General features: G+C 33.8%; 1 protein-coding gene across 1 annotated transcript in view; it reads right to left on the reverse strand.

Annotated features, from left to right (window-relative positions):
* The window catches only part of LOC121423126, a 102,879-nt gene that overhangs the window by 27,395 nt on the left and 60,250 nt on the right, over positions 1-15,234 (reverse strand). The window contains exons 26-39 of the mRNA XM_041618417.1: positions 14,663-14,776; positions 13,013-13,126; positions 12,377-12,496; positions 10,627-10,740; positions 9,973-10,086; positions 8,980-9,093; positions 6,810-6,923; positions 5,671-5,784; positions 4,936-5,049; positions 2,910-3,137; positions 1,911-2,024; positions 1,117-1,227; positions 401-514; positions 65-178 (exon numbers count right to left, since the gene is read on the reverse strand). Coding sequence (XP_041474351.1) covers positions 65-178; positions 401-514; positions 1,117-1,227; positions 1,911-2,024; positions 2,910-3,137; positions 4,936-5,049; positions 5,671-5,784; positions 6,810-6,923; positions 8,980-9,093; positions 9,973-10,086; positions 10,627-10,740; positions 12,377-12,496; positions 13,013-13,126; positions 14,663-14,776 — 1,713 coding nt within the window. The remainder of the gene's footprint in view (positions 1-64; positions 179-400; positions 515-1,116; positions 1,228-1,910; positions 2,025-2,909; positions 3,138-4,935; positions 5,050-5,670; positions 5,785-6,809; positions 6,924-8,979; positions 9,094-9,972; positions 10,087-10,626; positions 10,741-12,376; positions 12,497-13,012; positions 13,127-14,662; positions 14,777-15,234) is intronic.

Consider the following 15,234-nt stretch of genomic DNA (forward strand, 5'->3'; position numbering starts at 1 on the left):
ATGATCTTGTCTGGTGTTTGCACAGTGGCACACGATTCTCTACAATGTGAACAAGCCTATATACCTATTTCACATCTGGTTCCTGTCCATCCTGCAGCACAAATGCAAGTATATTGATTCAGACCATCCTGGCATCTAGCTCCATTTAAACAAGGGTTGCTGCCGCATTCATTGATATCTGAAAAAAAAAACAACACTTATAAATTAGGAAAAAAATATCAACAGCATAGCAGGTTTTATCAATGGCATTTTTGGGTGGGGGATGAAAGGGGGTAAGATAGCTGTCTAAGGTAATGAAAGGATTGATGTGCTTATGACCAGCAATTTCTATAACTGTTTTTACATTTTCTAAAAGTTAATCGAGAAAATATTCCATTGAAATAATAATTCCTGAGATTACCTATTTCACAATTGAATCCAGTCCAGCCGGGAAGACATTGACAAGAGTAGCTGTTGATTCCATCAGTACAGGAACCTCCATTCTCACATGGTCCGCTTGTACATTCATCAATTGCTGTGTAGAGATATAAATATTGTTTCAATAAAAGGGCACTGTCGAAGTACTTTGTTAAAATATTGCCCCTGCAAGTCAGGCATCTTGGTATTTCAATAGAATCAATTATTTCAAAATTGATAAAATATTTTAAAAGACCATTACTACTACTACTACGACGACGAAGACTACTACTACTACTACGACTACGACTACGACTACGACTACTACTACTACTACTACTATTACTAATACTGGGTTGATTCAAATGCAGTAGCTATATCAATTCAAATGTTGTGCCGTGCTTAATACTTGGGTTTTTTTTATCATACCCTGCTGTAGTTGAGCCGCCATATAGGTGCTAGAGCTTTCAAGGACTAAATTCAACCGGCTACCCATTCTCTCGCCTCGGTCAAGTGCAGCAAAATGTGGATTAATTTTAATGTCTTGCAGAAAAAAAGTAAGCCACAGCTGGGATTAGAAGCCAGGACCCTCGGTTTCAGAGTTTGGAGACTAATCCACTGTGCAACAACGCTCACAACACTATAAATTTATTATTAAATTCACCAATGTTGCAACATTCTCGATGAATAGGATCAAATTTAAAAATAAGTTTTACTCACGTATGTCACATCTTTGTCCAGTCCAACCGGGATCACAGTAACAAGTAAATGCATATACACCATCTTCGCATTCACCATTCACACATGGGTTGCTTTCGCATTCATCTAGTTCTGTTCAGACATGGAAGAATATATTTAAAATGAATAATAATAATAATAATAAGAGGCAACATTTATATACATGTAGTGCTTAATGTAATGCTCTTAAATAAGTGTTGTATTCTATTGCCTCGACTTTAACACGACTACCGAAATAGGATGCTGGAGCATTCAAGGAATATCTATCTGGTGGGAACCCGTTTCCTACACCTTGGTAGAGAGTGGCAAATGTAGATAATTGCCTTACCAAATGATATGTGAGCTGCAGTGGGATTTGAGCCCCAAATTATCCACTCCGCCACAATAACTCTACAAAGATGTCAATGATGCTTTATTAATCTTTAAATAAGTCATAATGATATCACTAGTAATATATAAAAAGATTATTACCTTATTTTACAATAAAACAAAAATTTGCACAAGTATTTCTTGGTTGTACGAAGAGAATAAAATCATAAAATAAAATTTAAGAAAAAATATAAATTAATAAAAAAGGGTGATGCCCTCTTTTCATAAACAGTCCTTGTTTAATTCACTAAAATCATTGAAATATGTGACTTCTTTCTTGAAAGTGATTTGAGGTGTTGAACTGTGGTTTATATCATTAACATCAAGGAATAATTTAAGACCAAAAATATCACCTCGCATAATGAGAACAGACGACTAATGAACGATTACTGGAATGTACTACTTACCTATTTCACACTTTGTACCCGTCCAACCATTAGCACAGGTGCAGGAAAAGCTATTCACCCCATCGGTACAAACTCCACCATTCTGACAAGGATTACTTGCACACTCATTGATATCTAGAAAGAAAATAAGAAAAGAATGAAGAAATATTACAACTCATGCACCCCATTTGCCTCTATGTTTGAAATATGATCGATCACACGAATAAAAATATGAGAAAATTATAAACATTTATGTAAGAAAAATATTCAGAAAAAGGACAATTTTTAGGGAATAAAGACCACCCATTTGGGTCCCAATTCCCCCGATGATTCAATTTCTTTCAGTATTACCTATATCATAATTACTTAATGAAGTTAACTAATTTTCATCAATTTCTGAGATTCCCAATTTTGTGAGGAGGGGAGTAACCTGAAAACCTAATGCCTAATCTATTCTTGTAGGCGGAGGATTATAAAAAAAGGTGAATTTGTTATTGACGAGATGGCAAACTTTGAATATCTACATGTTAAAATCTTTCAGTACTGGGGGAATATCTTTTTGAATTGTCAATATTGTCACTTCATCATCTTTTAAATCCTGATTTTATGATACTGCTTGAACTATTACTTTACTGATACTTCCATCAGCATTATTCATAGTATAAAGATCAAAATAATAGTAATAGGCATGATGATAGTTATACTATGAATACAAATAATAAAAGTAATAATCACAATACTTCTACTAATAATAGATAGTTTTAGAAACAATAGTGATAATGATAATAATAATGATGATGATGATAATACAATTAATAATTATAGAAATGATAATGATAAAAATCAGAATAACAATAATTATGATAAATATAATTACAGATTTTGCTAAGAAAGCCTAATCATAACTATAACATCAAGATTCTCGTTATAGGGAGACTGAAAGAATAAAAATCATATGGACAGAAGAAATGCAACACCACAAATTGAATAATAATGGTTGCAATTACTAGATTTACATACTTGTTTGGCAGCGAAGTCCTTCAAATCCACTGATACACTGGCATGAGAAGAAATCAATCTCCTCAGTGCAGATACCACCATTCATACAAGGGCCACTGCTACACTCATCTACATCAATCTGGCAATCGGTGCCCGTATATCCCGGCAGACATGTGCAGGTGTATGCGTTCGGTAGGTCCGTGCAAACTCCGCCATTCAGGCAAGGAAAACTTGCGCACTCGTTAATGTCTGCAAAAGCATGGTGAAAATATCAAATTAACCCTTTTCCCTTTTCAAAATTTTACCGAATCTCTAAGGGTCTATTCCAATAAAATATTCAAACACTCTTGGATGCTGAACAAGATTTCTCCATCCTTATATTGTCTCACTACACTGCTTGAGTGCTGATAGTGTTACATATAAGAAGAATTGTAAAAGCAATTACATTCATTTATTTAGTGATTTCCCCCTTAAAGGATATTTTGGAATGATCAAGAACATTCCACAACAAGTTTGTAAAAGCTTTTGTTAAGCAGGCCTCTGCCTATTTAAAGGCCAAGGATTATTGTTATTTGTGAATAGAGACTGCCAAACAATACACAATAGGATAAGCTATGATTTCACTGAGGTCATTCAAGAGTGTGACTGCTCTTGAAAGAAGGAAAATGTTCTTTAAAAGACAATGCCAGAAGCTTCCATAATAGTGAATACTAGAAGCCTCTAGAATAGTGAATACTAGAAGGATCTAGAATAGTTGTAATTAGTATATAAAACTGGCAGATTCTTCAAGGACATCATCACATCATATCAGATCACATATCATATCAGATCAGAACTCAGAGTTTCATGCCAGACTTTGTCAGAGCGGTGTTGATTTCCACCTGGAATAATTATCTTCTGTGGAATTATTTGCACACCATCAATGAACTGTTTGCAGTTATTTTGAGAGAGGAATTTTCAGTTCTCATCGAGATCATCAACATCATCAACCTGTTCAATGAACACTCTTCAACCCATGGATTGCTGAAATTGACTGTTAATCATCGTCAACATTGTCTTCACGGACATTTCAACTCGTTACAGTGACTCTTGTTATTCATCGTGCTTCAACATCAGTTTCATCATCGCCATCATTGTGAATTTTTGCCAGCCAACTGGGATTTTATCATTTGGACCATAAATTTGGAATAACACCAGAACTGATTTCAAGAGACGTAAGACTATTATTATTTATGAATTGTTTATGTAAACTTAATTATTTCCTGTAATAAAAAAAGAGGAAATTAAACTTAAATTTTACTTGTTATTTGTTGCAGTATTGTAACAATAGTTAGAGAGCAATTTTTCACATGAATTAGAAAAAAAAGAAAATTTTTAAAGTAACTCCAACATAAAGAATGGATTTTTCACGTTTTATGGAATTACCCCTTTGGTAAAATCAGAGTGTCTCAAACCATGTTGATCAACTTTAAGTAGGAACTGAACAGTAAGCAATATATGAAATAACAAAGTTGTCATCAATATGATACATGCAGTGGGAATGCCGTGGAAGACTGCATGAGTAAACAGCTCAAAGAAAAATTGCCATCATTTCTTTGAGCTTTACTATGTCTTATTAATGTATACACACCAGAATGTCTGTTAAATCATGGCCCCCTTCAAAAGAAAAGTTGTGAAAGCATGACAACAATTTAAATCATGAATTCTTGATATGAATCTGTCTCATGAAAGAGATAGGAATTATAGATTGATCACATTTTAGGTTTGATATGTATTCAAATAGCATTTTAAGTTCAGTTACAAAACGTTGCGGAAGACCAGAAGAAGAATTTAGATGATATATTTTGCTATCTACCTGATGATTATTCTGAGATCATATTCATTGGGTAGAATCTTTAAAAAAGGCAAGGGAATTTTGTTTGTCTGGCGCAGTATCATTATCATGTCCTCCTACATGTTTTATCACACCACGGCAGTTTCCATTCTGAGTTTCACCATTTTTTCTTTTACAAGATCTCATCAATAATAAACCAATTAATAAACGTACCGATAAAGCATCGGGGGCCTTCTGTACCAGGCTGACATATGCATTCATAGCCATCTATCAGATCATTACAAACTGCGCCCGATCGACATGGACTGCTGGCACACTCGTCTATATCTGTAATTAGTTAATAAAAAAACAATAAGTATACACAATGAATTGTATCTACTGTATCTTAGATATATGCGATCATGATGGTCAAATTTTAAAATTGACTAAAAAAGGCTGGAGGTTAAAATATAAGAATGAGTTTAACCACTTATGTGACTGGGAAGCCTATAATCTACACCGTAGACCACACTGAAGTGAAAAGATAAATTGTCATTGAATATATTTCAGTAAGTTGTATCATGGTTAATAGGGTAATAATATCCAAGTCCTTTGGAATTGCATAGAGACGTTATATTCATAGTGTAATATCTGCTATACAAGAACTGTTTATGATTATTACTATTTTAATGAGAAAAACGCTAACACCAAAATTTATTCTCAAATTATGTTTATCCAGTTGTGTGTCTGGACAATCGATTTACAGCCATTTGGAAAAGATAGCATGTAGTGTTTCATAATTTGTTAGTACAAGATGTTAGGCAGTTTCATAGGGAGCAAAATTGCAAAAGATTACAACTGCTGAATCAATATTTTTGTGTAACGACAAAGACAAAAAGAGAAAGCCTCAAAAATAAAAACTTCCCACCTCATCCTAAAACGAGAAAGGAAAAAAAAAGAAAAACTTACCTATTTGACAAAAGGTTCCTCCGAATCCACTGGCACACTCGCAAGTAAATGAGTTTATGTTGTCAACGCAGGTACCATCATTCAAACAAGGTCCACTTACACATTCATCAACATCTACAATAAATAAAGAAATGAATAAGAATTTGAATAAGTTGATACTGGATACTGATTTATTGAGATCCTCATTTCAGTTCTGCAGAGTGCTTAATGCGTGAAACCCCTTTGGGTCGTATATTGATAATTAAACAAGGTTTTAAACCAGACCTGAAAATATTTTTAGTCCACACTAGTATGAAATGCTTTCATTTTCTTTGCAAAGATAATGGTCAAAATAATTTACTGGAATTCATTGCATAATTTCATATGAGTGCACTGAGTGCCATCGAAAAACTGGTAGCTTGAGCTAAAGTCAGGATGATAATACCAGCATTCTGTATCCTAAGTAAAAATTGCTTTATAAATTCATATGTTACTACTATTATTATTTTTTGTTATCATTGTCATCATTATTTGCATTTTTTTACAAAGTTTTGCCAAATCATTTAAAAATATTTACTTGGAGAAAGTTCATCTAAGTTATTGCAGATTTAAACAAACCATAAGAACGAGAAAATGACACTGGAATTAATAAATAAGTTCAAGGTAATCCTCTGCTGCAAATAGATATTCATAAGGGTCAATTGCACAAACAAGGAGAGGTCATCCTCCCTAGTTGATACTACTAGAACTTCAATACCAATGATTCATCTTTTTAAGTTACATTATCAGTAAAGAACAATCTCTGAAGACGAACCAATTGCCAGACAAAATGTTAGATACTGCCCTTAAAATTTATTTTTTTAGTAAATTGAACAATGAAATCTCAAAAGACTGGTTCAATTCACAATAAAATTTCTTGAGTACATAGTCGATGTAGATTTGCTTGATTTTCTTTTGTTGTATAACTGGCTCGCATGCATGGAAGGGTGATAAATTTGAGAGGATCAGAATTAAGGTGAATATTAATAATAAGAAAGACCAATAGTGAGATCAACAGATCTAAGGACAATCAGATTTCATTTAGTGTGACTTCAATCAATTTAAAAATTTGTGAAACTTCTCCCCTCGCATTTATTGTAAGTGTGAAGTAAAGTGATTACCCATTTCACAATTCTGCCCAGTGAAGCCTGCAATACAGGTACAGCTGTAGAAATTGACGAAATCTCCACATGTTCCACCATTCAAACAGGGAGAGCTGGAGCATTCATTGATATCTGGAAGACAACAAATTGTGATGAATGTTAATCTCATAATAAATTCCATATTACCTACCATATTTTATTCCATTTTGTCAAACTTTGACTGATTGGTTTGAATAATCTTGAACTTGGACCATTTACCATCAGGCCATACTGAACATCAATAAAAATACCGAGAACAAATATAGGCATATCAAACCAAAAAAAAATGCAACTGATTGATTAGGTCACCCCTAAAGGCATGGTCACACTGCCCGAGCGTTGTAGGAGCGGTCGTGGAGCGGAGAGAAAGAAATCATCACCGCTCGCTACCATTCGCCATTTTCGATATCGATTTTTTCCCCAATTTTCAGAGAGAAATTCGACCCTCTTTCCCTACCGCTCCACGACCGCTCGGGCGGTGTGACCAGGCCTTAAGCAGTACATGTACCATTCATTCTGGGATCTACATTTTTCTGGAAATTTATGTCCTTCCCTCCCATGCCCATGTTAGGTGGAACAAATGCAACAACAAGCATCCAGGCACACACACATACCCCCGACCCACAAACACTCGTAAACTTCTCTTTAGTTACAAACATAGGTAACACACACAGGTGGTAATATCCGAAGTTGAAGGAGGTATCATCAATTTATCCTTGGCCCTCATGGGAGACAGTAAACAAGTGGGCAAAGTTTAACAATGCAGCTACAGGAATATAGATGTTTCTTTTTGTTTCACTTTTCATCAATTTGAATAACATCTAACTCAAACGTAGGCCAATTGGATATGCATGCAATATAATACTACATTATATAGTTTATCTTGCTTTTCATGCCTTATATGTTTGATGATTATGATAACGATATTGATCCCTTTGCAAATGATAACTGTTAAATGGTAATGATTATGATAATAAAGCATAATAATACATGTAGTGACAATATTTTTATATACAGTGACAATAATGATATAATCTATAATAATAAAATTTACAGTACTCTATGCCTCATTTTCAGTATGTCAGATGTCTTACATTATCCTTAAAATTTATATTTTAAAAACATAATTCCATTTTTATTTCTCAACTTTGTGATTTAATTTTATAGCCCAATCACAACCTTCTCCACAACTTATAGATTTGTTTATTGAATTTAGTGAATGTATTTCAGTTATCATTATCATATTATAGCTTTTTATAAATATCTTTGGAAATAATTTTGTAACGTGCTCTCATCTAGAATTACCTTGTAAGTGTAATATACCAACATCAATAAATTGATTGTTACTTTATATCATTTAACCATTTCATTTGACTTATGTAACTATGAAATTTATGTTTACATTGTAATCTTTGTTTGTATCAGTCTCCCAACTGTTTTAACAAGGGAGTATTTTGTAAAATAAACCAAAATGAATGAATGAATGAATCTGCTGGGGAAACGCACTGCAACACTTGTCAAGGGGAGCATGTTATGAAGATCAATGTCAGTGATTTTCACGCACAGGCATTGAACTACTGGAAATCCTTGCATCTGATTGACTGAGAGCTAATAATCGGGGAAAAACCACTTATAAAAAGTTTTCATGAAATGCTTCCCAGCATAGCCCAAATAATTTTACCAAGATCTGCATACATGACAATTGAATAAGAATTTTGTTCAATTATAATGATGTAAATATTGGCAAGGTTAGTTATATACAGGTATGATACACACACACACACAAAAAGAAACACAGGGCTAAAAAAATGTCATAGACCTCTGTTGGTATAAACTCCAACACAATTTAAACTCGAACACAATTCAAATTTGAAAGTCGGTACGACCAATATTCTGTCCAAGATTGATTGAAATCGGAACATTTAGCAGAGAATTATTCAATTTTTGGGAAGTTTTAAGATGGCCGATACCAAAGTTATCCCTTAAGCTCTCTCTATCTTTGGTTTTGCTTGAACAACACACTAGGAAATTTGGAATTCCAAAATAAATCTAGAGCTATCTCTTTTTCATTGTAGGATATATCTTATCCTCCTTGTAAAATGTTACCAAAGCATGAGAAAGAAAAAAAAGAGACCAGGGCATGACTTACCAGTTTGACAATTGATTCCAGTATATCCGGCTTGGCAATTACATGAGTATGCATTGATGGAGTCAGTACACACGCCAGCATTTTGACAGGGGAAGCTGTCGCATTCAAGAATATCTATCAAAAAAGGAAAAAATATATAACATAATGCTCATAGTATCTAAAGTGAAAATAATAATCCAACACCCCCGTGCCCCTCCAACCAGGACACCACTCCTGATTTGCGATTGACCTCATTTATTTTTTATATAATCATGTAGACAATAATTATTTGCATGCAATGTATAATTATTTCCTCAATCAAATATTTTTCATGGGGTATAAGCAAATCTTTATTTCAACACCGTGTTGAACAACAGCAACAATAATGACAATATTACTCGTTTCTTTTATAGCAAATGACACAACAGACTGCATAACAGCACTAAATATATAGATAGTATAACATAGTGTAGAAGCCAGAGGATGCATGTTTAAATTTCCAATATTGGACACTCTTCACTGGCAAATATCCAAGGGTTTAGTAGGTATCTCTTAAGAGAAACTTTGATATCTCATGGAATCAGGAAGTGCTTTCCATAAAGGTGTGTGCATACGAATGTTCATCATATCGTTGAGATGAAAGGAAAAATTAATAATGCTGTTGAGCTTGATCTCAGAGTATGGGAAGGAGGGTAGTGTGATACTAATTCTCTTTTGTAGAACTAAAAGCCAAAATGAAATACGGAATTGAACAGAAATGAACCAAAGTTCATCCTTGGAATAGAATTGTATTATAATTTCAAGCAGGAATGCCACTTGAAATTGATGCAAATTGAGGAAAACTCAGCTGAAACAACCCTCTATGATGATGATAATAATAATAATAATAATAATAATAATAATAATAATAATTATAATAAATAGTAGCTTCCCTATAAACACCGAAGCCAATTATTTCATTTACACTTTTACTTCAAAAGTAAAATTTCAGGTATGGATACCCTATATACTTACCGATATCACAATTAGCTCCAGTCCATCCAGGCGCACATGTACAAACGTAAAATGCTATTCTATCATCACAAGTGCCTCCATTGACGCAGGGACTTGAAGAGCATTCATTGATCTCTGTAAGAAGTAAAAAAACAATATAGTGATAAGGCGAATTTCAGTAAACTGCACAATGAATAAAATTTTTATTAAAGAAAATGAGAAACGGAAAGCCGTGTAGCTATTTACATTGCAATAAATCATTACGCACATATTTGTATTATTCCCTGCTTTCTTTGACCACATCACACTAATAACTGAATTACAAAACAAAGCTTAATTTTAAATGGCATATATGAAATTTAAACCACCAAATTGAAATAATCACCTTGCTAGAATATTGTATTGGAATTTCATAGGTAAACAAAGTGTTACAAAACAGGTTTTTTGTTTTCAGGAAGCATCAATTAAAGTTTTCTTAATCTCCTGTTTTGCTGCGATTGCAATATAAAATAAAATGTAATAGTCTTTATTTGATTATAGTCCATGACTTCTTAAAATTCATGGAACCAACATTTCATCATTAGCTCTGTTATATCAGCAATCTTTATCTTGGTTTTTACCAAATATATATAAACCCAGAAATTTGATTATTGGCAGAAACAGAAATCTACTTACCAATGTTACAGATTGTCCCTGTATAGCCATCTACGCAGTCACATGTAAATCCATTGATACCATCAATGCACATTCCGCCGTTCATGCAGGGACCACTTTTACATTCATTGATGTCTGGAAAGAAAAACAAAGATTCCATAGGACTGAAAACATTAAACCTTTGAAACCTTGCACAAGGGAGTATCAAGTTTTGGTTACAACAATTAATTGAGGTTTTCTATGTACAAACCTATGGAATTACAATCCTCCTGACCATAGTTTGACGCATATCAGATGATTTAAATCCATGAAGCCTAATAAAGCCTATCGTCAGAACCCATTAATTTGAATTTTTCATTTTTATAGCAAAATAATATTCATCAAACTAACACTGTTGTACTAAGTAGCTTAATTATTCATTTCCCAATTGTCAATTATACAGTCTTATAAAACGGGTAGTAGCCATAGCATTCATCTTTTAACTGCAGGTATGTATAATATATAGAAATATATATAACCACACACAACCATGTATACATATATTAACAATGATATACTATGTAACGTATTTGCCCCAAACCCGTACAGCTTGTACTTATTTTTATAAATGACAAGTGCACTGATATCCATTACCATTACTGAATTAAAGGTAAAATACAGTAGTTGCAATTAAACCCCTCAAAAAAAGTTTTGCAACTCAGTTTTGGGGATGATATCTTTTTGGTTAATGAAGTATAAAAAATGAAACTGGTATCATTGGAAAGCTGAATTATTCTTCTTTACAATGACATGCCATTTGCTGTGATAATGTAATCATGAAATATGCAATCACCCTGAACATCGAGAAAAGTCAGAAGTGAAATGTTGCAAAAGGAATTGATTTCCAACAAGAGTCTCCATTTCTATAGAATTTACACCATGCAGGTGACAGTGAATGCACTCGGTCCATCCTCGAAACAATTGGAAATTAGCTATTGCAAACGACGCATTTTGCAGCATTTCATGTCTAACATTGCTGCGTATTATCATGTCTGTGTATTTCATGATAACACTAGCATTACAAATGGCACATGATTGTAAAGAAGAATATTCATGCGTTCTAAAGATATCACTTTTACACATGATGATGGCACATTAAGAAATTTATTAGCACTCAAACTTGCAGTTTGAGTTGCAGAACTCAAACATGACATGGCAACGAATTTTGCAACATTTCATTTTTTACATTGCTGCATATTTATCCTGTCTGTGTATTTCATGATAACACTAGCATTACAAATGACACATGATCGTAAAGAGGAATAATCATACTTTCCAATGATACCACTTTTACATATGATGATGGCACACTAAGAAATTTATTAGCACTCAAACTTGAGTTACGGAACTTTTTTGAGGGGTTTATTTCAACAGAAAGTATTTAAAAATCAAGGTTGATTGTCAATTATCATACATCTACATCTGGTACATTAATGTTAACTATCTCTGTAAAATCATGAAATCCTAGCTCAAATTTATAATTGTGATGATCACTATAAAACACATAAAAACAAATGTGGAACAGTGTATTAGTATTGGTTTGAAAAAATACCCTACACTTGAAGGAACTCAGTGCTTATTTTGCATTTACGCATTTCCTTCCAGAGCTTTTTGGCACGTATTTTTTGAAATCTATAAATGCATACAATCACCTTGGCAGTAATTTAATTGGATTCTGTTCGAACTCATTTTAACATCGTTACCACAACTGGTATTTATCTGTCATACTTACTTGTTTCACAGTGTGTTCCTGTGTATCCTGGTGCACATGTGCACTCATATCCATTGCCATTAGTCAGTTCATTACAAGTCCCTCCATTCTGGCAGGGGTTGCTACTACACTCCTCACGCTCTACGGATGGAATAGAAGCAGTACTACTATTAAAACCCTTTGCATGCTGAATTAATTCTCAAAGACTATTAATAATAATTATATTTATGCTATTTTCTTTAATTAGTCTAGATACACAACCGCCATCAGTGACTCCTTTTTTTACTCTCCATTTCATATTTTGAAATGCAATTGCAGACTTGCATCATATTGTAAGAGGTAAAATTAGCAATTTAAGTAGTTTTAAGAAATTAATCAAAATTTGCATTATGCCCAGTCACATCAAATCTGCTAGAAACAGTAAATATGTAATCCAGTTTGTTTGCATTGTAGAAAACTCTATCTTCAGGTATACAAATACTACTGTTCTAAGTTTTGATGTACTACTAAAAAATGGTTAATACATGTATGAGACAAAAAGAGTGAGATTAGAATCTGTTCCATTAATTGTGAATATTTGATTATAATTAATGATATTTGATGATAAAGTCAATAAGTTATACTGAATGGTGTATTATGATTTTCTGGCTTACTTACCTCGTTCACAATTGTCACCGAACCAAGCAGGTGTGCACTGGCAGACGTAGAAGTTAACGCCGTGCGTGCATGTTCCTCCATTCAAACAAGGGGATGACGCACACTCATTTATATCTTTAGATAAAAGGGATATGATATGGAGAAAGAACAGTGCAAGATCTAAGAGATAGAACATTTTTGTTATGAATGATGTTGTCTACTCCTCCTTCTACATTAATAAGAATAAAGTAATAATAACGTTTTATTTACCCAGGGTAACCACTTCAGTTAGAAAATTGCTCTTCCAACGGGCCCTGCTTAACAAAAAGTTATTATTACCCTTCTCCAATCTAAATGCTGAGCGCCTAGCAAGAAGGCAGAAGGTTCCAATTTTATAAGTCTTTGGTATGACTCGGCCAGGGATCAAACCCATGACTTGCCGTTCATGAGGCGAACGCTCTACAACTGAGCCACCCTGCCTGCTATATATACAATTTCATAAACAATAATACCAAATCATTGGTTGATTTCGTCAATTGCATCCCAGACCCTGCAGCCTGACTACTTCTACATCTGTTGCTACAACTTCAACGAGACACCACCACCAACAACTACTACTACTGCTACTACTACTACTACTACTACTACTACTACTACTACTACTACTACTACTACTACTACTAATTCTACTACTACTTCTACTGCTACTACTTCTACTATATACTAATACCACTACTACTACTACTACTACTACTACTACCACCACCACCACCACTACTACTACTATTTTCATCATATTTACCATTTCCTTCTTGTAATCTTACCAGTGATATTAACATTACCTTAGAAAAATTATTCTGATATTCCACAACTACTACTACTACTACTACTACTACTACTACTACTACTACTACTACTACTACTACTACTACCACTACTACTACTACTACTACTCCTTCCACCACCACCACCACAACTACTACTACTACTACTACTACTACTACTACTACCACCACCACCACCACAACCACTACTACTATTTTCATCATATTTATCATTTCCTTCTTTTAATCTTACCAGTGATATTAACATTACCTTAGAAAAAATATTCTGATATTCCACAATGATGAAGAATGTCATTTGAATTTATTTTAAATCTGCCTCCCCCTTCTTCACCTCAAGAACTACCTTTACTTTTAAATATCAACAATCTCCATAGACATGGCGAGACACCCTACCATTACACCATACATTACAGCTAGTTAAACTGAAAAGGGACAATAAGGAGGCATCAGATTACATGACACTAATCCAGCTGATGAGTTTAAAAAGTATGAAAGAGCAAAAATTGTAGGAATAAATGAAAAATGGAAAATAGACATCTATTATTATATCAAAACAGGTCCTTAAAGAGAAACGATGTAAATATGTGATGAATGAGAAAGGGGATTAATTGAAAAAAAAATAACCCAGCTATTACAAGCTGGGGGATGGGGTTATTTTCATGAAGTTCGGAGACTGCTCTGCATTTTAATAAACTCCAACAAAATGACTCTACTATAAGTTCTCTTTCTGTAATTTTAATTAATGATTTATGGTAATTAATGGATTTTGGAGAACACAAAAATCATGAGGTTTGTCATTCCACTTATGAAATAAGCCTTTACTCACCAGTGGCACATGTTGGACCTTCCCAACCATCCTGACACCTGCAGACAAAAGTGTTAGTACCATCCTCACAGGTTCCACCATTCTCACAAGGCTCTCTTGTACATTCATTTATTTCTGCAAGAAAACAACCAATGATATTAAAATAAATGGATTTTGGAGGTCAATTCTTAGCCAACTGATGTATGTACATGTTCTTTGGTTAACATACACTGTAAAATACTCCCCAGGGAGTGGAGGATGTGCACACATTGTGTGCGGGAATGACAGATTGAATCCGATGACCGGGGTAATAATATATCTGTAAAGCGCTTAGAAACATCGTTCCGATGGATTAAGCGCTATATAAAAGCGGATTATTATTATTATTAAAATATATTGGGTGAAATTCTGACCAGCACGAGGGTAATTATGTGTCCAACTAATTTGAGGCATTGTCTAGTCAGGCTAAAAAAAATAAGCAGCAATTACTTTAGAATTGGCAAAATTTTTATCACACTCGAGAAATAAAAATGCCCAAAAGAAATACCCAATGTTGGTTGGACACATAATTACCCTCAGGGAACATTTTTACC

This window comes from Lytechinus variegatus, chromosome 10 (assembly GCF_018143015.1).
Source record: "Lytechinus variegatus isolate NC3 chromosome 10, Lvar_3.0, whole genome shotgun sequence".
Taxonomy (NCBI): domain Eukaryota; kingdom Metazoa; phylum Echinodermata; class Echinoidea; order Temnopleuroida; family Toxopneustidae; genus Lytechinus; species Lytechinus variegatus.